Source organism: Nomascus leucogenys, chromosome 18 (genome assembly GCF_006542625.1).
Source record: "Nomascus leucogenys isolate Asia chromosome 18, Asia_NLE_v1, whole genome shotgun sequence".
Classification (NCBI taxonomy): Eukaryota; Metazoa; Chordata; class Mammalia; order Primates; family Hylobatidae; genus Nomascus; species Nomascus leucogenys.
This window is the reverse complement of record NC_044398.1, coordinates 88,694,078-88,718,207: the sequence shown is the minus strand read 5'-3', so window position 1 is coordinate 88,718,207 and position 24,130 is coordinate 88,694,078. Positions and strand designations below refer to the sequence as shown.

Here is a 24,130-nt window from a genome sequence, read left to right as displayed (position 1 = left end):
TTTCTGTCATAAATATGTACCTGTTTTATTTGGAAACTTGAAAAAAAAAAAGATAATTTAAAAATTATTCTCAGGGGGCGGGGCATGGTGGCTAACACCTATAATCCCAGCACTTTGAGAGGCTGATGTGGATCACTTGAGCCCAGGAGTTCAAGACCAGCCTGGGCAACACAGCAAGACCCAGTCTCTTAATTAAAAAAAAAAAAAAAAATTTTATTCAAAATAAGTGGTTTTGAGAATAAAATCATCCTGAGAATCCAGAAGGTAAAAAAATTTTTTTAAAGGTAAAATTTCCAAAGAAGCAGTTAAATTATAAATAAAAAAAATTATTCCGAAATAATTAAAATAACTCAGGTGACATCACCCACTGAGACTGACCTCTCAAGAAAGACGCCCCTTTGCAAAGAGAAAGGTATCTCTCTCCTACAAGGTTACAGTAGGTAAGATGTTTCTGGCTTATGCTAAACAGCTTGTTTGAGAAGTTGCCTAAGAAAAGTATAAACCTTGTGTCAGCTGTTTGTTAGACTTACTCATCAGCCCCTGATGTGGCATCCAGACACCACCTACCCACCCACAGATACTCTCTTGGCAACATCACCACTAAGCTGGCCCTGCAGGCTCACAGAAAGAATAAACAGCACACGCAGGAGCTACTGAGCTGGAGGTGGAGAGAAGGGAAAGAAATGGCTTTATTTAGTAAGTGTGACTTACTGCATGATTATTAATTTTTTCTTTGGCTAACAGTTTATTTTAAATTTTTATTGAAATGGTAAAGCAGTTTAATAACTAATCCTTTTTCATGTGAAAGGACCTTTGGAAGATGCAAATTTTAAGCCTTAAACTCCATCCATCACATAAGATAGATAACAAATTATGAAGATCAATTCTCATCAACATTTAAAGCCTACCCACGAATATTAAGCTCTAACAGCTGGTCAAAGCCACCAATTTCTAACAGCACTTGAAAGATACTTTTATTTACATTATTAACTGCACTAAACAAGTACTAGGGCAAAGTGTAAAACTTGCTTCATATAATCAGTACATCCTCAACCCCTGGAAAAGTTTGCATGTTTTTCTATTCTTCAAGCAATACATCTTTGGCACTGAATTTCTTTTAGTAGAAAAGGAAGATAATGGGTAAGTGTCCTTGTTACTGCTTTGGATCCCTCAGAAATGGATTTCACAACTCACCAGAGCTGCAAAACAAAAATGTGAGGGCTTGGTTGATTCTAACATACTCCTAACAACTATCTTTTGGTGGAGAGGGCTAAATCCTCAGCCAGAGCAAACAAACAAAAACACCCCAACAGGACAACGGAAAAAACAACTGGTAGGATGTTCCCATTGAGAAGGATTCCCGGATCACCTAAAGATTCCTCCTGTCATCTACTGGGTGTTGCTGCCAGGGCACTTCAGGCATCTTTGCAGCCTGAGACTCTCCTCAAAGGAAAGAACAGCAGAGGCTGGGGGAATATGTTCATTTGTGAAGAAAAGGAAAATGTCAGGGCCGTTTTCAAAGCATGGGGTGATTAGTTTTGCCAAAAAATAAGTCAACAAAAACTGCAGAAAAACTGAGTAAAGCTACATATTCTCCTAAACTGTAAACTGCCATCAAGGTGGCTCTTTTAACCATTACATATAAAATATCCAATGTACCCCGTACTGTTATTTTTCTATCATTTTGGCGAATTCTAGGGGGAAAAAAAATGAAGAATGGGGAAGCTATAAACTTAGGAATAATTAAGTGCCTACACTGAACCACAAATTACATAGGACTTTGTAAAAATGTGTTTAATCCACAAGTATGGAAGAAAAATTAATCTTTATGATTTAAAAAAAACTCAGAGACTCAAAGAGAAAGAAAATAATTACTTAGTTAAAACGACAAATAAGGAAACCCAAACTTTCAGCTGGACTCAGTTTCTTAATCTACCCTTCTGGTTTTTTGAAGTCCATGCCAGGGCACTGTGTTTTGAGCCTAGATCTCCATGCTCCAGTCCTTGGCTGCCAACAGCAGACGCCCAGGGCAGAAGTCCAGCCACTCCCATCTATGTGACATGGTGTTTTGACTTTGCCATGCAGACAGTGCTTATCACCTAGCCAAATTTACTCTTCTGTTACGCTAAACCAGGAGGGGGAAAGACAAGGCAAAGGAAGAAAAGACATCTATAAAAACAGCAGAAAATGTTTCTGAGGCAATTTTTCTTTTCAAAAAAAAACTGAGCCACAGAGGAAAAAATATTCATCAATGTCAAAAGTTCTGAATGCCACCCAACCATGGGATTGCTCAATCAAGGTAGTTTCTGGATCATTTCTCCTTTTAAAGAGCCCCATGAATACACAAAATCAGATCATAAGTTCTTATTCTTCTACTATCAAATCTATGAAAATATTTCCTTTAAATTATACATTAGTCTTCCCTTGTTAAAAAAATGTAAGAAATAAAAATTAAAAATTCACTGCTAGCTTAAAGCCTTAAGCACTAGCTTGTTTACCTCCATGAGTTGACACAGGGTGATGAGTCCAAGGTCCCATTATCTTTTAAAGGTCAAGGATGAGATAGCTTGGCTTGCTCGATGAACAAGGCTATACCCTCAACACCCTGCTCAGAAATGAATGCCACTGTTTGTTCACAAAGGACAGGGAAAGAGCGTCTAGACAGATTAACACAAATCCATTCCCACTGCTGAGAAACCCCAAACCACATCCTATTTGATGGCTCATTTAAAAAAAAAATTACTTGGGAAGTGTTCAGGCAGCAGATAAATTCCTACACTAGTCAGAAAGAACAGCTAATCAACAATACATCACACATAATATAAGCTTGACTCAATGAGCTCAAATCATGACAAAAATATAAGACTGAGACATATCTGGTTCTTCTCTGCCTCCTGAATTATTGGGTGTAGCAGTTTCAAGCAGAGATCCATGTATACCCAAAAGGTTAAATGCATCCACTATGTTATGTTACGTTATGTCATGTCATGTCATATTATGTTATGTTATTTTAGACACAGGGTCTCACTGTGTCACCCAGTCTGGAGTAGAGTGGCACGATCATCACTTACTGCAGCTTCAAACTCCTGGCCTCAAGCAATCCTCCTGCCTCAGCCACCCAAGTAGCTGGGACTACAGGTGTGTGCCACCATGCTCAGCTAATTTTTAAAATTTCTTGGTAGAGATGAGGGTCTTGCTGTGTTACCTACGCTGGTCTTGAACTGTCCTCAAGCCTCAGCCTCCCAAAGCACTGGGATTATAGGCGTGACTCACCAGGCCTGGCCATTAAATACATCTATAACCTACTTTATAAGTAATTCTGAAAAGTCCCTAGGGTCTAAAAATAAAGTGATTTTTTTCCTTCCTTCTGGAAGACATAAGTTAAAAAGGCATTGTGTACAAAAATCAGTAAGACAAAGAATTTAATCTTCCACTGTGTAGCTAAGAATTACCATTTAGTTGAGAGCTCCTTGACTTGTCATGACTGTGCTAAGTGTTGTATTAATAACCATCCTGGCCGGGTGTGGTAGTTCACGCCTGTAATCCCAACATTTTGGGAGGCTGAGGCAGGCAGATCACTTGAGGTCATGAGTTTGAGACCAGCCTGGCGAACATGCCGAAACCCTGTCTGTAATAAAAATACAAAAAATTAGCTGGGTGTGGTGGTGCACGCCTGTAGTCCCAGCTACTCGGGAGGCTGAGGCATGAGAACTGCTTGAGCCTGGGAGGTGGAGGTTGCAGTGAGCCCAGATCACACCACTGCACTCCAGCCTGGGCAACAGAGTGAGACTCTCAAAAAAAGAAAAAAATAATCTCACTCATCCTCAGATCCATCCTGTGAGGTCTGCTCTAAAGACACCAGGGGGAATGGTGTGTCTATGAGGAGGAGGCTCACTGTCTTGCTCCAGATGTGCATGCAAAGTATTACTTCAGCTTCGTTTTACTCAGGAGGACACCTGGGCTCAGAAACCTTTGATAAGAAATCAAGGGTGGGACCCCAGAAATCCAAGTGGGACTTTATGGGACTCCAAAAATGGAGTTCTTTCCACTCTGCCTTATTGCCTCTGATATGTTTATCCATACATTTCTACAGAATTTGACCGTTCAGGTAAAATCAGCAATAAAAGCAAGCACTCATCTTGCACATTTTTAAGGGGTTTTTGTTGTTGTTTCTTACAGCTCAAATAAATGTTTCTCTACCAGAAGCACTTAAAAAATATTATCATTATTTTTGAGACGGAGTCTCGCTCTGTCACCCAAACTGGAGTGCAGTGGCGGGATTCTGGCTCACTGTTGCAACCTCCACCTCCAGGATTCAAGCGATTCTCGTACCTCAGCCTCCTGAGTCGCTGGGATTACAGGTGTGTGCCACCACGCCTGGCTAGTTTTTGTATTTTTAGTAGAGATGGGGTTTCACCATGTTGGCCAGTCTAGTCTCCAACTCCTGACCTAAAGTGATCTGCCCGCCTCGGCCTCCCAAAGTGCTGGGATTACAGGCGTGAGCCACTGCGCCTGGCCAAAAATATTTTCAAAACTTCAGCAAATAAAGTATAATTATCAAAAACAAAATCATTAACGTAATATAAACTGCTCATATATAACAAAAACATGAACTATTTACTATATATATTCATTTTACCTGAGCTATGCTTTGTTCTCTCAAATTTGTTACAAGGAAACCATTTTTAAGCCATGGCCCACGGATTCTACCAGTAATGATTAGCGTTTGGTGCTGGGAGTCCTGTAAAATCCTGTCTTCATTAGACATCATGTACCATACTTAATGAGTTCTGGCCCAACAGGTTACCTTATAGCTAAGAACTGAAGCTACTTTTTAGATAGTTCACTAAGAGCAAAATCTGTAACTGGGCCAGAAGGCTCTGCACATGGCCTGTCTTCCAGCTTCCTGCTCCCTCCCCTGCCCGCACAATACTGCTTGGCACTGGCCTTCTGCCACTCCTGGAACCTGTCGGCCCTTCTCCCTGTTGTGGCTGAGCCTTTGGAAAAGGCACTTCATCATCATGGAGCGTTCCTGCCACTGTCACAAAGCTCTCACTGACCATTCTTTCACTTCTTGGTGCAAAACTCTATTTCTTAGAGAAGCCTGCCCTGATGGCTGCAGACGAGGTCCGTTTACCCTGTTCTGCCCTCTCAAAGCACTTTCTACCCTTTACTGGACTAATTTCTGTCTCTCCCACTAGACAGCAAACTCCATGAGGGCAGGGCATCTGTTTTGTTCACCACAGTATCCTCAGTACCAGGTCAGTGCCTCGCACACATGCATTAATTCAATAAACATTTGAGCACTAGTGCACATAAGGGATTGCTGTAGGCACAAGGGACATATCATGAACCTCAGATTCTAGTTAAGGAAACAAGACAATTGTGGGGGTATGGATAAAAGGAAACAATCAGTGCTTCAGAAAACAAGAGAGCAAGGAAGGGGGGGATGTAAAAGTCACTTTATTGATTTAATGTAATGTAATTTATTTATTTATTTTTTCTGAGATGGACTCTTGCTCTGTAACCCAGGCTGGACTGCAGTGGCACTATCTGGGCTCACTGCAACCTCCCCACCTCCCGAGTTCACGCCATTCTCCTGCCTCAGCCTCCTGAGTAGCTGGGACTACAGGTGCCCGCCACCACGCCTGGCTAATTTTTTTTGTATTTTTCGTAGAGACGGGGTTTCACTGTGTTAGCCAGGATGATCTCGATCTCCTGACCTCATGATCCACCCGCCTTGGCTTCCCAAAGTGCTGGGATTACAGGCATGAGACTGTGCCCGGCCAAGAGTCACTTTAAATGCAGTTGAAAGCACAACATCATTAAGAAATTTTGAACAATCATTTGATGGAGGTGAGGTGAGGGAGACTGAATCACTAAATATCTGACGAAAGATATTTCCTCAGAAATATGCCATACTTATAAAATACCATACTTAAAATATGCCATATTTTATGAGTTCTGGCCCAAAAGGTTACCTTATGGCTATGAACTGGAGTAACTTTTTAGATAGTTCACTAAGAGCAAAATCTGTAACTCGGCCAGAAGGCCTTGCAGCACGTGGCCAGCTTGTCTTCCAGCTTCCTGCTCCCTTCTCCCAAGGGAGAACGGACGAAGTAGTGAGTGAAAAGGCCACCTGAGGACCTATGGAGTATGATCTGGAATAAGCAAGCATATAGCAGATACTCTACGGCATAAACAAGGCTGCACAGGGAAGCTACATTAAATCAACTTGTTAATTATCACAGATGCCAAGGTGAAGCTAAGTTTCCAACATGTAACTTCTCTGTGGGGAGTAACACAGTATGTGGCCCAAAGAACAAACATCTTTACAAATCAGCGCTTGCCTGTTCCTTATTGTCCCCTCAACCAAACTTGCCCTTGTCAATGTGTCACTGTGCTGGTTACTCATTTCTTCGCCAAATTCCAGAACATATACTTGTTTTTGTCTCTTACTGTTCAGCCTTTGAGATGGGATCTTGCTATATTGCCCAGGCTGGACTTGAACTCCTGGGCTCCACAATCCTCCTGCCTCAGTCTCCTGAGTAGCTGGGACTATAGGCTTGTGCCACCACTCCTGGCTGCTAACTTTTTTTAAACAGATGTCCCCAATATAAACATGAATTCCACCTCAGGTAGCAAATTCTACAGTATGTTTTGTTGCAGTTTTACTGCTTTCACTGGCCCAACAACTGACCTTAAACATACGTAGATGGAAATATTTTACTGTCAATTTAATGTTTTCTCAGAGATTTTAGCAGTAAGAAGAAAGGAAAACAGCCACTAGAGGTAAGTGAAGAGGACTGCATTTAAATCCCATAAAGCAGCGGCAGAAAAAATTCTCCCTATGGCCAATGAATGCATGACAGAAGGACATGCCTAAAAAAGAGATGAAAAGCTGTACCTAATATTTTGAAATGAACTAAAAGATTTAAGATAATAATATATGAAAGAACATTAAGGCTAGGCGTGGTGGCTTGCACCCATAATCCTAGCTACTTGAGAGGCTGAGGCAGGGGGATTATTTGAACCCAAGGATTCAAGGCCAGCCTGGGCAATACAGCAAGACCCTGTGTCTTAATTTTTTTATTTTTTAATTAGCCAGGCATACTGGCGCACACCTGTAGTCCTAGCTACTCAGGAGGCTGAAGCAGGAGGATTGCTTGAGGCCAGGAGATTGAGGCTGCAGTGAGCTATGATAGCACCAATGCACTCCAGCCTATGTTAACAGACAGATACTCGACTAAAAATAAATAAGTAAACTGATAGACAGATAGACAGATAAATAGAATGAACATTAAGTCAGAACTAGGAAATCTCAGAAATGAGGTCAAAGTACTCAAGAAAACATTAAAACTAAAAAAAAAAATTAGATATAAAAATGAAAATTGTTTTATGAGGGCCAAATTAGAAAAAATACAAAAATAAAAAAACACAACATGCCTTAAAAGAAATAGATAATTAAAAGATAAAAAATTTTAAAACCAAAAAAGAATTAAATTAAATTAGAAAATAAATAAATTAAAAATGATTTGAAAGAAAGTGACACAGACGATGAGCAAAGATCCAAATAGCTATAATAGAAGTTTTCGTAGACAAAAACAAAAACAAGGGAACAGAACAATGCTGAAAATTACAACTCAAGACAATTTTGCTCAGATAAACAAAAAAGGCTCAATATTGCATGCTGGAAGGCTATACCACATACATCTGCGAAAACAGATCCAAAACAACTAGTCAAAATATACATTTCAGTAAAACTAGGAGACTTAAAAAAAAATTCAGTGCATCTGGTCAAAAAGAGTAAGTCAAGAAGAAAAAAGTCAGATTGCCATCACACTTTGAGAGAAGCATTTCGAGCCAAAATAAAATGGAACATATTTAAGATTCTCAAAGAAAGAACATTTGAATCAAGGGTTCTTTTATATATAATTTTACACCTAGCTGAGCCGAGCCTACTTTCCAGTACAAAGGCTTCTGACAAACTAACATTCAAGAACTCAGGGAGCATTTTTCCCATGACTCTTCCAAAAAAATGTAGTAGATGACCAAACTCACGGAACAAACATCATCGTAGGAACTGAAAGTGAGAATTAAATGTACACTTACCTGTAAAACGGAGACTAAACAATGGTTATAAGCGTTAGCATAGAGTACACAATGGCTATTTGCTTCTGACAATGTAGATATGGCATAATTATTTTAAAAAGAAAAGGACAGAATGAAGAGGGCACACAAGAAGGTAGAATAAGAGTGCTGACTTCCTCACAGCTAATAAAGGGTATTTCTCCAAATCAGACACAGAAGAGGGAAGGCAGGGAAAGTAAGAGATTATAGCTAATTTCAATATTGGTCATAGTAGGGAACCAATAGACAATGACTAAAAAGAGACAAGACTGAAGTACTGTATAACGTTATGTGTGGCAGATTATAAAATGGCAAAAAAATCCTTCCTTTTTATGCATGCCCCTTGCAATGTGACTTTTCTGCTCCTGCCATCAAGAGGTGTGGTGTATTTACTGCTCCCCTTGAATTTAAGATTGGCATGAGACCTGCTTTGGCTGAAGGTGTGTTAACAAGCATAACGCAAACTGAGGCTTGCAGGGTAGCTTGTGCAGTTTTGCTGCTGGGAACCCGTTGGTCACCATGTGGACAAGCCTGGACTAGCCATCTACAGGATGAGGGGCCACATGGGGAGAGGCTCCCACTGTCCCAGTAATCCCAGCTGAGATGCCACAAGTGTGACTGAGGTCATCCAATCCCAGCCAGTCTGGCCTAGACCAGAACTGCCTAGGCAACCTACAGAATTATGGGAAACAGTAAGTATTGTTTTAAACCATTATGTGTTCAAAAAATGAGGTTTAGATCGAGGAGGACATCTGAAAAATAGAACATGCTTGACGACTGCCTTATAAGTGAACAGTTTATATGCTTATATGCTAAAAAACAGAATATGCTTGAAGATTGCCTTATAAGTTAACAGAAAATAAAAGGTTATTTTTTCTTTTTTCTTTTTTTGAGACAGAGTTTTGCTCTTGTTGCCCAGGCTAGAGTGCAGCGGTATAATCTTGGCTCACTGCAACCTCTACCTCTCAAGTTCAAGTGACTCTCATGCCTTGGCTTCCTGAGTAGCTGCGATTACAGGTGCGTGCCACCACACCCAGCTAATTTTTTTGTATTTTTAGTAGTGATGGGGCTGGCCAGGCTGGTCTCAAACTCCTGGCCTCAAGTGATCCGCTTTGGCCTCCCAAAGTGCTGAGATTACAAGGCATGAGCCACCATGCCTGGCCAAAAGGAGTTTTTTCAAATCAGATGTTGAGGGGGTGTTATCTAATTTCAGTATTCCTATTAGGAAAATAATGGATAATGAAAAAAATGGGGAGTGGCTATGGTATTACATAATGGCATATGTAGCCCTCAGAACAAAAATTTAATTTGCTCTTTTTAAAAAATCCCACAAAAATAATAAAAATAATACAAATTAAAAGAGATAAGAGAATAAATAAAACAGACCACAGAGAAAGACTACTTCATATACCCAGGAGGTCAAGGCTGCAGTGAGCTGAGATCACACCACTACACTCCAGCCTAGGCAACAGAGTAAGACCCTGTCTCAAAAAAAAAAATAAAATAAAATAACTACTCATATAAAAGACTTGCATACATACATACATATGTAAATGAAACAATGACAGAGCCAAGGCCAAACATATTGGCTATACCAATACATTTAAATGGGCTTAATTTATGTGTTAAAATTAAAAAAAAATTCAGATTGGCTAGCAAAGCAAAATCGCACACTATGCCATATTACTACTGTGGTACTACTATGCAATAATCTCCTGAATGGCTTGTAAAATAAAAAAAACAAAGTAGAAAAAAGTAAATATAGCAGATTACAATTTACCTAAGAAACAGAAGAATAGAAATATGTATACTTATCTTTTTATATTAAGAAAAACAATGGAAGGATGAAGCAAAACAAAAATTACTTTTAAATAGTTACTCATTAAGGTGAGGAGAGAACAGGATGGAGGAGACAGGAATTAAAAACTAGACTTTTCTCAATATAGTACACCTTGTCTTTTAAATTTGACTTCGGAACTACAACAATATTTTAAATAATTACAGAACAGTTATATTTTTAAAAGTGATCTCTAAGAAATGAAAATAAAAGAAAACAAACGAACCCAATGTCTCCAACTGGGGGCATAAGCTCACAGAGAGGGAATGTTCTAGAAGCTATCAGATTGTGCGCCCCTAGAGATACACTAAGGTGGAAAGAACTGCAAAAGACAAATATTAAGACATCCTCGATTATTAAATCGGTGGCGAATGCACTGGTTTTGTTATTCTGAGGCTGTGGGGTGTGTACCATGGGATAAAGCAACTGAATGATTATATGATTTTCTATTTCTACCATCTCCAGTGTCATTGAGAACCAGGATTCTTGCTATGAGAGAAAGAAGGTATATATTTAGGACGAAAAAGATTAAGTAGAAAACCTATAGTCCTGATGTTGTATCAGAAATATCAGTCTGAACTCATGATGTATTTTTATCTGAAAGAAAGAAAAGAGAGGGGCGTGGAGGGGAGGCGAGAGGAAAGAGGAAGGGAGGGGAAGGGGAGGGGAGGGGACGTGAGTGGAGGGTGGAGGGGAGGGGAGGGGAGGGGAGGAAGAACATTTTCTGAGCTCTATCTGTTGTAAAGGCTCAGAAACAATAAGCAATCCAGTACAATGAGCACTCTAGCACCCAGAATGAGGTCTCGAAATGCCATTTTCCATGAAAGGAACCAGAGCTTTGTAGAAGTGCTGATTCCAGGTCTGGGGAAGCGAATGTACAAGATGAGCCTGGTACATCTTGTCATCTCAGAGGGCCAGTCAAAAGAATTCATCGGCCAACCTCAAGAGGTTCTGATTTGCAACACTGGGAGAACTGGGGCATTAGTAAGGGTCAAAACTGTGACTGACTAAATCATATTATAGATGTCTCTATGTCATTATGTCCACAAGTCCATGATGATACTAAAACAAACTAACCGGTCACTATTGTCCATTTCTAGGCAAGAATCAAACATAAATTCTGCTTTTCCTATACCAATTGCCAACCACATAGCAGACAAGTAAAAGTTTCTCTTTATAGATATATTCCAACGAATAAAACAAAAAGCCATGCTAGAATTACAGTATCCCCATATTGCAGTCTCTAATGAAATAATGGATCTAGGTTAAGCATTAACACAGCCAATAAATCACACACAAAAAGAGAGATACTAGATACTAGATGTGCTTCCTGATGGAAGAACACATCACCTCCTGTGAAGCAGTCTTGCAGCCTCAAAACATCAATTCTCCTTCTGATCAAGTTTCTAGCTTTAACAACAAGCTTATATGAAAAAGCAGGACAAAAGAATATATAAAACAACACGAGAGGTGGGGAGTGGATACCATCAGTAAAGTTCAGACTGTAAGAAATGCTACAGGACAAATAACCTTGCTTCTTCAAAAAATGAGGGGGTGAAGGCAGAAGAGAGACACACTGATAGATTAAGAGACACCACAGACATTTCAACAACCACCATGTGTGGCCCTTATATGAATCTTGACTTCAACGGAAAAAGATAAACTCATGACATTTGTGAGATAACTTGAAATTTTAACAGTCTATCAATAGTTTATCATATTAAGATACTAATGATTTATTTTTTAGGAGCAATACTAATATTGTACCTATGTTTAAAAAAAAATCTGTGGGCCAGGCATGGTGGCTCATGCTTGTAATCTCAGCGCTTTGGGAGGCCAAGGTGGGCAGACTGTTTGAGCTTAGGAGTTTCAGACCAGCCTGGGCAACATATCAAAACCCCGTCTCTACCAAAAATTAGCCAGGTACAGTGACATGCACCTGTAGTCCCAGCTACTAGGGAGGCTGAGGCAGGAGAACAGCTTGAGCCTGGGAGGTGGAGGTTGTAGTGAGCGGAGATCGCGCCACTGCACTCCAGCCTGGGTGATGGGAGTGAAACCCTGCCTCAAAAAAAAAAAATCTGTTTTTAAGAGACACGCACTGGAATATTTCCCAGTGAACATGATATGGATCTAAAATACGCTTCAAAATAAAACAAAAAGTGAGACAGCAGGTGTTTGTAGAGATGCACGATAAGTGGCTGAAGGGGTTGGGGGTGAGTACAGACTTGTCACTATATTCTTCTTTACGGTGTGTGTGTCTTGGACATTTTTTTCCACAATAAAAAGTTCAACCAAACAACGTGAGTGCAACAGGTTCTCCCTCAGAGCATGGAGGAGACTGGTTACTGCCACAGCCGTGGTGTTGGCCTCTCTGGTGACACAATGCTTTATCCTTTAATTGTCTAGTCTAGTTTCTCCAAATAGCTTCAGTAAGTTAAGATTTTTATCAGAACATCATTTTCACTTTCACTGCTTTTCAGCTCTATCAAGGGCTGCTATAATGTATACTTTGGCAAACCTAAACATTCCCTTTTCTTTTTCATATGAAAAACAAAGCAAAATAGAGTACTTGACAGACAACAGAGAATTTCCTCTTCTTTTCCCTTTAGAATAATGAAGATGAGGCCCCAAACTCAATCTCTTGCAGCCGTTCTCTGAAAGTAAACCAGGGTTGCCAAAAAATTCTATGGCCTGCAGGTCCCTGTCTCACCCCATCCTCCAGCCTGGCAAATCTCTGACATGCGGTAAAGCCTGTGTAAAGTCACATGTCAGGAAATAAACACACAGAGCCACTCCACTGAACATTGGTTCACAGCCACAGGAACGCTTCTGCTTTCCATTTGGAATATTTGTTAAATATATGTAACTGGCTGGGCACGGTGGCTCACGCCTGTAATCCCAGCACTTTGGGAGGCCGCGGCGGGCAGATCACCTGAGGTCAGGAGTTTGAGACCAGCCTGACCAACATGAAGAAACCCCGTCACTACTAAAAGTACAAAATTAGCAGGGTGTAGTGGTACACGCCTGTAATCCCAGCTATACAGGAGGGAGGCTGAGGCAGGAGAATTGCTTGAACCCGAGAGGTGGAGGTTGTGGTAAGCCAAGATTGCGCTATTGCACCCCAGCCTGGGCAACAAGAGAGAACTCCATCTCAAAAAAAAAAAAAATACATGTAACCACCACCTATTGACGTTTCAGTCAACAGTGGACCCCCATATACATGGTGGTCCCATAAGACTATGATACTATATCTTTTCTATGTTTAGATATACAAATACCATTGCATTACAACTGCCTACTGTATTCAGTACAGTAACATGCTGTACAGGTGTACAGCCTAGAAGCAACAGGCTACTTCTTGTAGTCTAGGACTACAGTACGCTGTACCATATAGGTTTAAGTACACAACGATGTTCACACAATGAAAATGCCTAACAACACACATCTCAGAAGGTGGCCCCTGTTATTAAGCTTATGACTGTATTACTAAGGAGCTAAGTCAAAGGTAAAAATAGTCCAGCAGGTAAAAACAAGAAAAGCTCAAACACCAATATTACAGAGAGATCTTTAGCCACAAACATCATCTGCACATTAAGAACCAAACAGACTTGGGGTGCAGGTGAGGAGGTAGGCTGAGCTAAGGTACAGCCTCTTCCCACTAGGAATGTATGGGAGTATTAAAGGATAATTAGAACTTTTTTCCTAAATGCACAAATCTCAGGTATCAGAAATAAGAAAGAAAAAAGCTGGGCATGGTGGCACACGCCTGAAATCCTAGCTACCTGGGAGGTTGAGGCAGGAGGATGGCTTGAGCCCTGGAGTTTAAGGCCAGCCTGGGCAGCACAGTGAGACTTGGTCTCTTAATAAGAGGGAAGCAGGAAGGGGAGAAATAAGAGAAAATGTAAAGCCAGGGCTTAAGAGAAAGAGTGGGCTGGGACAGCCCTGGTGGAAAAAAGGGGAAAACAAGACCAGGTACAGGGGCCAATATCCAGAAGTCACACAGACCCACACATGGCCTCAGACCTTGTGGCACAGGAAGCTGGAACAAGGTCCCTGTATCAAGCTGGGCACACAGAAAGGCTGCCCTCTCCAAGTGAAGAAGGCAAGAACAACAACTAGCCCAGAGAAATGGCAACCAAAGCTCCCTGTCCATGGCCTAGGGTGGGGAGAGAAAGGTCTGTAAAGAGAAATCTCATCTCAAGCCTGCTTCACAAGTGCGTGCTAAGAAAAAATGAAGAAAACACCTGGTAATACTAAAGGTAAATGGACCCAATTCACCATTTAAGACAGAGTCTCAGACTAAAGAAAAGCAAATTTACATCTAGATGCTCTTCACAAAAGACACATAAAAAGCTACTCAGAAAGCAACTCAGAAAGAATTCAGAAGTAAAAGGATGAAAAAGATGTATCAGGCAAACACTAAACAAAAAAGGAAAACCTTGACATAAAGTTATCAGACAAAAGAGAGTTGAGGACAAAAAAACCCCAAACAACAAACCACTAATTAGAAAAAGAGCATTAAACTATGCAAAGCAAAAACTGACAGAATTATAAAGAAAAACTAACAAGTACACACACACACACACACACACACACACGCAAACTATACATATACATATATATATCCCCCAATTATAAACTCACGTCAAGCAAACACAAATAATTAGTAAATACACAGAAGATTGGGACATTTCTGACAAACCCTACACTTAACAATTAGAAAATGTACTTTCACACAAACTTGGCACATTTACAAAACCTGACTAGGCCATAAAGCAAGACTCAACAAATAGCACACACTGTCTTAACCACATTCTCTAACACAATGCAATACAATCAGAAAATATAGTCAGGACAGGATGCAAATTAGAGCAATCTCTGCTTTCTGCCCCATTTCTCTGAACACAGTCGGAGAAGTCTATCCTCCTGCTGACCTAAAATTAATACTGTACATACATAGAGAGATCAGATACAGAAGTCTAAAGATTTATACAAAATATAAAATGATTATTACAATTAATATCAAAGACAGAACAGCTAACCAAAGGAAAACAAAACCTGCCTGCCTCTTTGAGCCTCCCAGAAGTGACAGAAGGATTAGGGACATAAAGAGCTCAGTCATTCAGAGGACAGGGAGGTCCTGAAACAACCTAAGTATAGTCACGTGTTGCCTAATGAAGGGGTATGTTCTGAGGAATGCATTGTTGTGTGAACACCATAGGGAGCACTTACACTAGATGGTGTAGCCTACTACACGCCTGGGCTATACAGTATAGCCTATTGATCCTAGGCTACAAACCTGCACAGCATGGTACTGAATACGGTAGGCAACTGTAACACAGTGGTTAAGTATTTGTTTATCTAAACACAGAAAAGGTACAGTAAAAATATGGTATGACAATCTTATGGGGCCACTGTAGTATATGCAGTCCATAGTTGACTGAAATGTCATTATGTAGCACATCACTGTAGTTGATTCTAACCTGTGATGTATTAAAATTCTCACTTTTCTTAGCCTAAGACACTTAAAACATTTCACGGAGTGTTGTTTCCCCAAGACAGCTACCTGGTTATGACTTCTTTTTTTCTTTTTTTGAGACGGAGTCTCGCTCTGTCGCCCAGGCTGGAGTGCAGTGGCGCAATCTCGGCTCACTGCAAGCTCCGCCTCCTGGGTTCACGCCATTCTCCTGCCTCAGCCTCTCCGAGTAGCTGGGACTACAGGCGCCCGCCAACACGCCTGGCTAATTTTTTGTATTTTTAGTAGAGACGGGGTTTCACCGTGGTCTCCATCTCCTGACCTCGTGATCCACCCGCCTCGGCCTCCCAAAGTGCTGGGATTACAAGCGTGAGCCACCGCGCTTGGCCCTTTGTTTGTTTTTTTTCTTATCAGTAAGCTCTCGAAGAACAGCCAAGGCCTGAAGGCAAACCAGTATGCCATCATACCCTTGGTCCATTGCTGGCCGTTTAGATCATCAAGATTTATTACCAGGTACACCTTCCTGTCCAAATATGAATTATGAAAAAGATCTTTACTCCTAGGGGCAGCTGTTCACTGCTGCTGCTAAACTGCAGCATTAAGAGTATTCGATTTATCAAGATAAGAAGACAAAGATCAAGCTTGAACATAATCACTTTTCAAACTGCTTGCAAGCATTCGAAGTGGGGAAAGACAAGGAGGGGAAAAGCTCCTTTAACAAAATTAGAAACCTACTGATAATTTAAAGGAAACTCTTTAAATTTACTTAAAATATTTTACTGAAGATATTTTATCTCCACTAGAATATAATTTCCCAAACATTATTCAATTAAAATATCTCAGAAACAATATGAAAACTGAGTAATCAACTGCCTGTAAAAATTTCTCCAAGTAGTTAACATCAGCAAAATACAGCCATCAGTGCTACTTGGATCCTGCTTCATAGTTTTTATGTGTGTCTTTCCTTGTTCAGATCCATTAAATCTTTCTATTACTAGACAACATAGAATATCATACATATAAAATGAAACTCTTACTTCCTTTGTATATCAAGATGAATCTCTCTTTTAAATATTGTAGTCCAACCCAGCATATGTAATAGGGAGGAAGGGGACATAATTTCATGAGAAAAGAGAAGGATTGAAACAATGATAGATTTTAAAACAGACTATAACAGAAACAACAACTACTACTACAAAATATGAGGAGTGTTAAATTTCCTTGTTTCAGTTTGTCTGAAGTTATCCAGAATACTTACAGATAATCTTGCAATGGAATTTCAGTATGAAGATCTCTAAGAAGAAGATCCAGATTAAGTTCTTAAGCTAGTAAATGTGCCCCTCTACAGATGAGGAAGTAAATGCATCAAGGGATAAAGGCTGGGAGTCCCCCAAGAAATGAAACAGATGACTCCCTCCCATCTGAAAGATAAGGATGTCTCTAGAAAACTCAGGATGCCTAGTTTGAAGTTGTCCAAGACTCATCAGTTTCCAGAACTTAATACTGATGTGGTATTTTGTAACCCTCAATGCAGTGGTCACAGAAGGGACAACCCTTCTATGATGGCAAGGCAGGGAACCCAATTATTCCCAGACTAAGGTAGGGTGCACAAACATCCCATTCAAATGAAGGTCAGCACAGCAAGCAAACCGGGACCATGAATCAAGCTTCCAGGAGGTGAGGGAAGGCAATGGCATGGAGGCTGTGTGCTCTGCTGGGACACAGGACCCTCCCCTCAGCCTGTCCCTCCTGTTTATGGCACCCTCTCTTCATTATCACCTACCTGCAAAGGGGCCCTGCAAGCCTAAAACAGAGCCGCTCAGTGAATCCAGAGATTCAGTTCACTCAACAGACCTAAAAAGCAACACTCTTCTTAATTGTAGGCTCCACCAGGAAAAGATTGTACTGTCATTTGTACAGCAGTGAAAAGAAAGATTGCCTAATAGGAAGGACACTGAGTGTTCTCACCATGATTTCAACCAAATTTTCTTTTTCTTTTTTTTTTGAGATGGAGCCCAAACTGAAGTGTACAGTGGTGTGATCCTGGCTCACTGCAACCTCCACCTCCTGGCTTCAAGCAATCCTCCAACCTCAGCCTGAGTAGCTAGGATTACAGGTGTGCACCACCCGGCCTGGCTCATTTTTTTTGTATTTTTAGTGGAGGCGGGGTTTCACCATGTTGGCCAGGCTGGTCTCAGACTCCTGACCTTAAGTGATTCGCCCACCTCAGCCTCCCAAAGTGCTGGGATTACAGGTGTGAGCCACCACCTATAACCAAAGTTTCTCCATGTTACTCTTCCCAAGCACCTGCCAAAAGAATTAAATCATCCACTTCTTTTCTTTTTTTTTTTTTTTTTTTGAGACAGAGTCTTGCTGTGTCGCCCAGGCTGTAGTGCAGTGGCGCGATCTCGGCTCACTGGAAGCTCTGCCTCCCGGGTTCACGCCATTCTCCTGCCTCAGCCCCCTGAGTAGCTGGGACTACAGGCGCCCGCCACCACGCCCGGCTAATTTTTTTGTATTTTTAATAGAGACGGGGTTTCATCATGTTAGCCAGGATGATCTCGATCTCCTGACCTTGTGATCCGCCCGCCTTAGCCTCCCAAAGTGCTGGGATTACAGGCGTGAGCCACCGCGCCCGGCCTCATCCACTGTTTTTACTCAGCTCCCATCTCAGGCCACTTCCTTCTAAAAGGGCCATTAATAAGCAGCTGAAATGAACAGGCTGGCAAAGTAAACCATACATCCCTGGTTTTCTCAAACCTCATCACACAAAGGAAAAGTCAAGGCTGTAACCCACAATAAGGAGATTCATCTGCAGAAAATAAACTATCAAGAAAAGAATAAAGCAACATCATCTTCAATTAAAGTCAAATTCAACGGTTGTATCCTATGTCTCCATTTACCTAACTATCCAGTACTTGGAGCCGTCCATGGTCACCGTGCCAGGGTTAAAGTTGGGCCAGAAGTGGCTGGGCCTCCCTGCAGCCAGCCCATTTTTGCAGCATTTCTCTTGTCAGGCAAGAACCAGAATGACTCTCCTGAAGCTCTGAGGTAAGTACCTCTTCTTTAAAAGCAAATAAAAAGTAGACAGCCCAGAAATCCTCTTCCTAATGGGTTTGGGTCAAACACCCTGGTGAAGAAAGGAAGGCAGAGAGCAACAAACACTCTAGTCTTGCAGCTATATTCTATAAGTCCCCACTGTTAAATAAAATGTACAGAGGTCAATGATTTGGACTGAGCTCCTGCACTAGGCCCAAAGGACCAAACTGAAATGGAGTCACTCATGTTAAAGTTCCATGTCACCAAGCTGAAACTAATTTCTCTATCTGACCTTGTGGGGAATCCAAATGAGAGTAAATAGCTGAATCTCCAAACAAGCCAGTTTTACCTGACATGATAAATTGAGTTCCCTCTGCTTTAACCTTTACAAGGAGAGCAACTCTGAAATGACCAATCTGTTTTTGTTTTCTGTTTCTGCTTTCTTCAACCCTTCTCTAACTATAAAACCAACCTCCTCCGCCCAGCTCATTGGAACGCTTATTCTATTTTACGTAATGAGTTGTTGTCCCATTCTAGAACTGCAAATAAAGCCAATCATGATTTTTAAACCAAATCTGTCATAATTTTTTTCTTTTTGAAATCACAAAAGCTGAATTAGCAAATGCTGAGTCACTGTTTCTAGGGAACTACAACAAGATTAGGGTCCTACAAGCCTCTGATCATATTTTCATCAACCGATCAATATATTATCTTGTTTTATGTGTGTTTCTGTTTAAAGACATCTTCGTTAATATATTCTTGATTCATTAACACTGAACTCATGCCCAACAGCACTATAACTCATGTGTGAACAAAGCTCATCTAACACGTATTTTCTCTGTAAGGCACTTCACAGCCTTCTTGCATTCAGGAACACTGGGTATCCCTCCAACACTATGATTTGGGGTCATTTTCAACAGCAAAATCACTAATAAAAAGGACAAAAATTCAAAACAAAAAACTGGCACTAAAAGCCTGTGAAAAGGAGCCATGTTTACAGCCCAAGAGCAGAAACTGGAAGGCAGAGTGTGGTCTCCTTCAGCTTTGGCTGGGAGCACACGTTGGGCAATACAAAATTTTCCCAATCTGCATATCCCTGGGGATGACCAAAAAGCACGTGAAAACTGAATTGTGGATTACAAAAAATTGAATACCTGAATTCACAAATACAGAATCTGTGAATAATGAGGACTGACTGTATTTTTAAAACTATGCCCAAACCAGCTGCCCAAACTGAGTGTCAGAATAAATCCATAGCCCTAATGAGTACAACTGCACCTTACAGCAAACTTCTCCTGTGCCTGTGGAATCCTCGCATTCCTTATGAACCTACTCAAAAGTTAACCTCTGTAACAGAAAGCTGCTCTAGTAACTACTGAAGTGGGACCCCCGCAAGAGGCTCCAAAGGAGACCCCTGACTGCACTGATAAGAGATTAATTAGAACGGCAACCCAACTGTAGGAAGCCACGGGAAAGAAAAGGAAAGACAACTAAAAATCATTCTGGCAGCAGCTTTTGTCTCTTGTTTAAAAGGTACAGACAGGAGAAGACCTGCAAATCACTTAGAGCAATAAACATAGCCCTACCTGAGGGACGTGCTGTCATTTTGCAAGCCGATCATACAAACACCAAGAGCTTCACACTCACAGTCTGCATGATGCAGCAATACATCTTTTTTACAAATTTGACTTTGTGATATTTTATTGTCTGGATTTCTGAATAGACTGATGTGGGGGGGGGGGGGAGGGAAGTGAACATTTACCAAGCAGCTAATGCCAGGCACTATGTCGAGAACTTTACCTTCATTACCTCACTGAATTCTCCCCAGCCTGGTAAATGAATTTTCTCTTCGCCACTTTAACCTCTTGAGGTAAGGACTCAAAGAGGTTGCATCAAACACCACCGATTTTATTTCCTTCAAGCGGCTAAAATAACTCGAGACATTGTTTGGGTACTTCAACTAGTTGAGTATTCAATTAATCACTTTAACTAATTACTAATGATTACTTTATAAGTATTTCTTATAAACTGGATTCATGAGTTTTCCTCTAGGTACAGATGTTTCCCTGCAAGAAACGAGAGAAAAAAACGTTTTCTCTTTACAAAGACTTCTCTCATCTCTAGTCATAATTCTTTAAACTGTTTCATGGAAGACTGGACACAGATCAAGCAGCACTCAGCAGACATCTTCACCCTGACTCCTTTAAGAGTGTCACTTCACCCTGAGTGCAAAGGTGGCCCTGAGCGAGTACCTAACCAAGGCCCCTGTGCCAGGCTTCTCCAGCTCCAGACTCTGAAGGCTTCCCCGCAACTGCAGGAGAGGTACACTGTTGAATCCGAATGCTAAGTCTGTCCACATTACTTAGCATGAATAAGCATTTCAGTAAGTTTTACTTGGAGTTGGAAAGGTAGATTGGTTGCCAGCACGACAGCACCACCTTCTGGTTGGTGAAAAGGAATTAAGACACAAAGTCACATCTGGAGCATTTCAAGTTTTGTAACCCAGATGGGTGGCAAAGTTGAAAATCTAGTTTCCATAAAATCCAAACAATGTCAGCAGCAATTAAACACCCTCACAGATCAGTCATGGAATAGAAAACACTTTAACTGTAGGTCACTACTGGCTACTGTTCCACTTCTGGGCACACTGCAGCCACTTCCAGCCTCTCAGCCCTCTGACATTGAAGCCCACTGTGCCCTATGAAAGAAATTCCTTATCATGTCATCAGAGTCACATCCATCCCCCTGGCTGGGCAAAAAGGTTCTCTGCTGTTCACAAAGTCCAAATCTGATGGCACAGCAATAAAGTATCAGACACTGGCCCAACAACCACTCCCACTGGTACTTGTTGGCAGGTAGAGAGTATCGTCCTCTGATGGTTCTAACGAGGACTATCATCCTCTTATGGAGCCCATGAGGACTCGGCATCCCCTTCCTGTTCCCCTCAAGCATGTGACTCCTTGGTAGACTGTGCTGGAGATGGATCTTGGGTGTGAGGTCCAAATGGGGCTTCCTTCTAAAGGTGATGCCATCCCTATAGAAATCCAGAAATCAGACCACGAGACCCCATCATGACAGCTGCAAGGGGCCTCTAAACTCTAAACGATTCCTTAATCTCAGCTTCCAGAACAGACCCCAGCAGCTGGTTTCCAGGCCTGCCTTATTCAATGCAATGGCCCCATCCACTTGACAAATGGCCCTTGGGTGTCAGACTCTTCCTGATTCTGCTCATCAGGTAAGCTATTCATCCTGCGCCCTCAAGGAGAGCCAAGCAAGGTGGATGGAGAGAGGACTGTACTTTAATCACGACATCCTTCTCTTGGTGAGCAGCACAGAAGTCTCCTCCAGACCTGTGGAGACCACAGGGTGAAGGAATGAGCATTTCTTCCTGAAGCTATCCACAGGAATCCCAAGCCCCAGGCTACTCTAGAGAGAGGCAGCACCTGAGGAGGGAGAGCTCTGCCAGTTACCTCTGCTTCCCCCCACCCCACCAACACCTGCCACAGTGCTTTGCACACCTGGAAAAGAATAATTCTTCTTTAAAGGAGGACTTTAATCTGTGTTTCTCCTGAATTGCCTGAGTTCAAACTTTGTTTACCATAACCCTCAACAAGAAATCCATGTGCATTATAACCCAGTACACACACATACATCTGTATGTACAGAACTAACCCTGAAAAAAAGGCTACATTTAAAAAAAAAATCTATATTATATAAGACACACTGACATTTTCTAACTTCTTCCATTTTATTAAAAATGCTGGTCACCACTCACTCAAATGACTTCACAACCCAGTGAGGGAGTGCAACCCTCACTGGGTGAACGCTGTGGTAAACTTCCGCCTTCGTTCATCACTCTGTTGGGTGTCATGCTTCTCTCTCTTCTCGGCTATCCCAGAATTGGCCCTTTCCCAAAGACCGTACCAGGGCCTCTCCTCAAAGCCCTCTCCAGCTCTATGCCAGCACCATCCCAAATGCCAAGGATGTAGACTAATGACTAAGATGTAGTCCCCATGCCGAGAAGCCAAATCTACTGGGTGGAACAGACTGACACTGCCTCTTCCTCTGAAGACAAAAACACTTGTTATCTGTATTCATCCATCCATCCATCCATCCATCCATCCATCCATCCATTCCCCACCTTGACTCACTCCCGCATCATTTGTGGAAACAACAGTTTACATTTGTCAAAAGGCAGGCCAGGCGCAGTGTCTCATGCCTGTAACCCCAGCACTTTGGGAGGCTGAGGCAGGTGGAGTTCGAGACCAGCCTAGCCAACACAGTGAAACTCCATCTCTATCAAAAAATCTGAAAATCAGCCAGGCGTGGTGGTTAGTGCCTGTAGTCCTAGCTACTCGGTAGGCTGAGGCAGGGGAATTGCTAGAACCCAGGAGGCGGAGGTTGCAGGGAGGCAGAGGTTGCAGTGAGGTGAGATCACACCACCGCACTCCAGCCTGAGTGACAGCACAAGACTCCATCTCAAAAAAAAAAAAAAAGATGAATCCATCTAATAGGGTTTCCTTTTTTGCAATCTTATTTGTCAAGGGATAATTTTCATGAACTCTAAATTAGGAAGTGCACTGTCATTGATTCTTGGAAGCCAATGGCCCATTTATTACCCTATGTAGCATTTACAGATGTGGCAGGTTCCCAGATAAATTCAATTTGGCCTCAGCCTCTTAGAAAAGGCTGTGAACTAGAGTACATGCAAAGACTAACCTTCTACTATGCTTAAAAATACATAGAAACTGTTTGGGTACGTCCATCAATTTCATCTACTTTTGACTTTGTGCTACCATGCCATCCTACACACGTGGGAAAGTGTGCCATCAGGGTGCCCCCCCAGACAACAACCAGGCTTTCCAAGGGCAGCTCTATTTGGTTGACCAACTTCGTACTGAATACTTGGAAATTCTTTCAAAAGCCCCAGACTTCTCAATGAAAACTGGTTAGATGTAATATTTTATTTTAAAACTAGTATTCAACCTGGCCAAGACAGCAAGATCCCATTTCTTTAAAAAAAAAAAAAAAAAGGCAGGCATGGTTGCATGCACCTATAGTCCCAGTTACTTGGGAGGCTAAGGCAGGAGGATCGCTTGAGCCCAGGAATTCGAGGCTGCAGTGAGCTATGATCACACCGCTGTACTCCAGCTTGACCCTGTCAGAGTGAGATCCTGTCTTAAAAAACAAAATTAAATTAAAATATAAAACTTGCTTTAGAGGGCTGGGCGAGGGGGCGTGCGCGTGCGCAAGCGACGCGCCAAGGGACTAGGCAGAGCCGTGGAACCGCCGCCAGGTCGCTGTCGGTCCACGCCGCCCGTCGCGCTGCCCGCCCGCTCAGCGTCCGCCGCCGCCATGGGAGTGCAGGTGGAAACCATCTCCCCAGGAGATGGGCGCACATTCCCGAAGCACGGCCAGACCTGCGTGGTGCACTATACCGGGATGCTTGAAGATGGAAAGAAATTTGATTCCTCCCGGGACAGAAAAAAGCCCTTTAAGTTTATGCTAGGCAAGCAGGAGGTGATCCGAGGCTGGGAAGAAGGGGTTGCCCAGATGAGTGTGGGTCAGAGAGCCAAACTGACTATATCTCCAGATGATGCCTATAGTGCCACTGGGCACCCAGGCATCATCCCACCACATGCCACTCT

The 24,130-nt window shown here is 41.9% G+C and overlaps 2 protein-coding genes across 3 annotated transcripts in view; one reads left to right on the top strand and one right to left on the bottom strand.

Moving 5' to 3' along the window:
* Positions 1-24,130, bottom strand: part of PARN (poly(A)-specific ribonuclease) — a 196,365-nt gene that overhangs the window by 72,963 nt on the left and 99,272 nt on the right. The window lies entirely within an intron of this gene.
* LOC115831267 (FK506-binding protein 4-like) overlaps positions 1-24,130 on the top strand; it is a 39,148-nt gene that overhangs the window by 13,819 nt on the left and 1,199 nt on the right. The window contains 1 exon segment of the mRNA XM_030798838.1: positions 23,703-24,130. Coding sequence (XP_030654698.1) covers positions 23,703-24,130 — 428 coding nt within the window.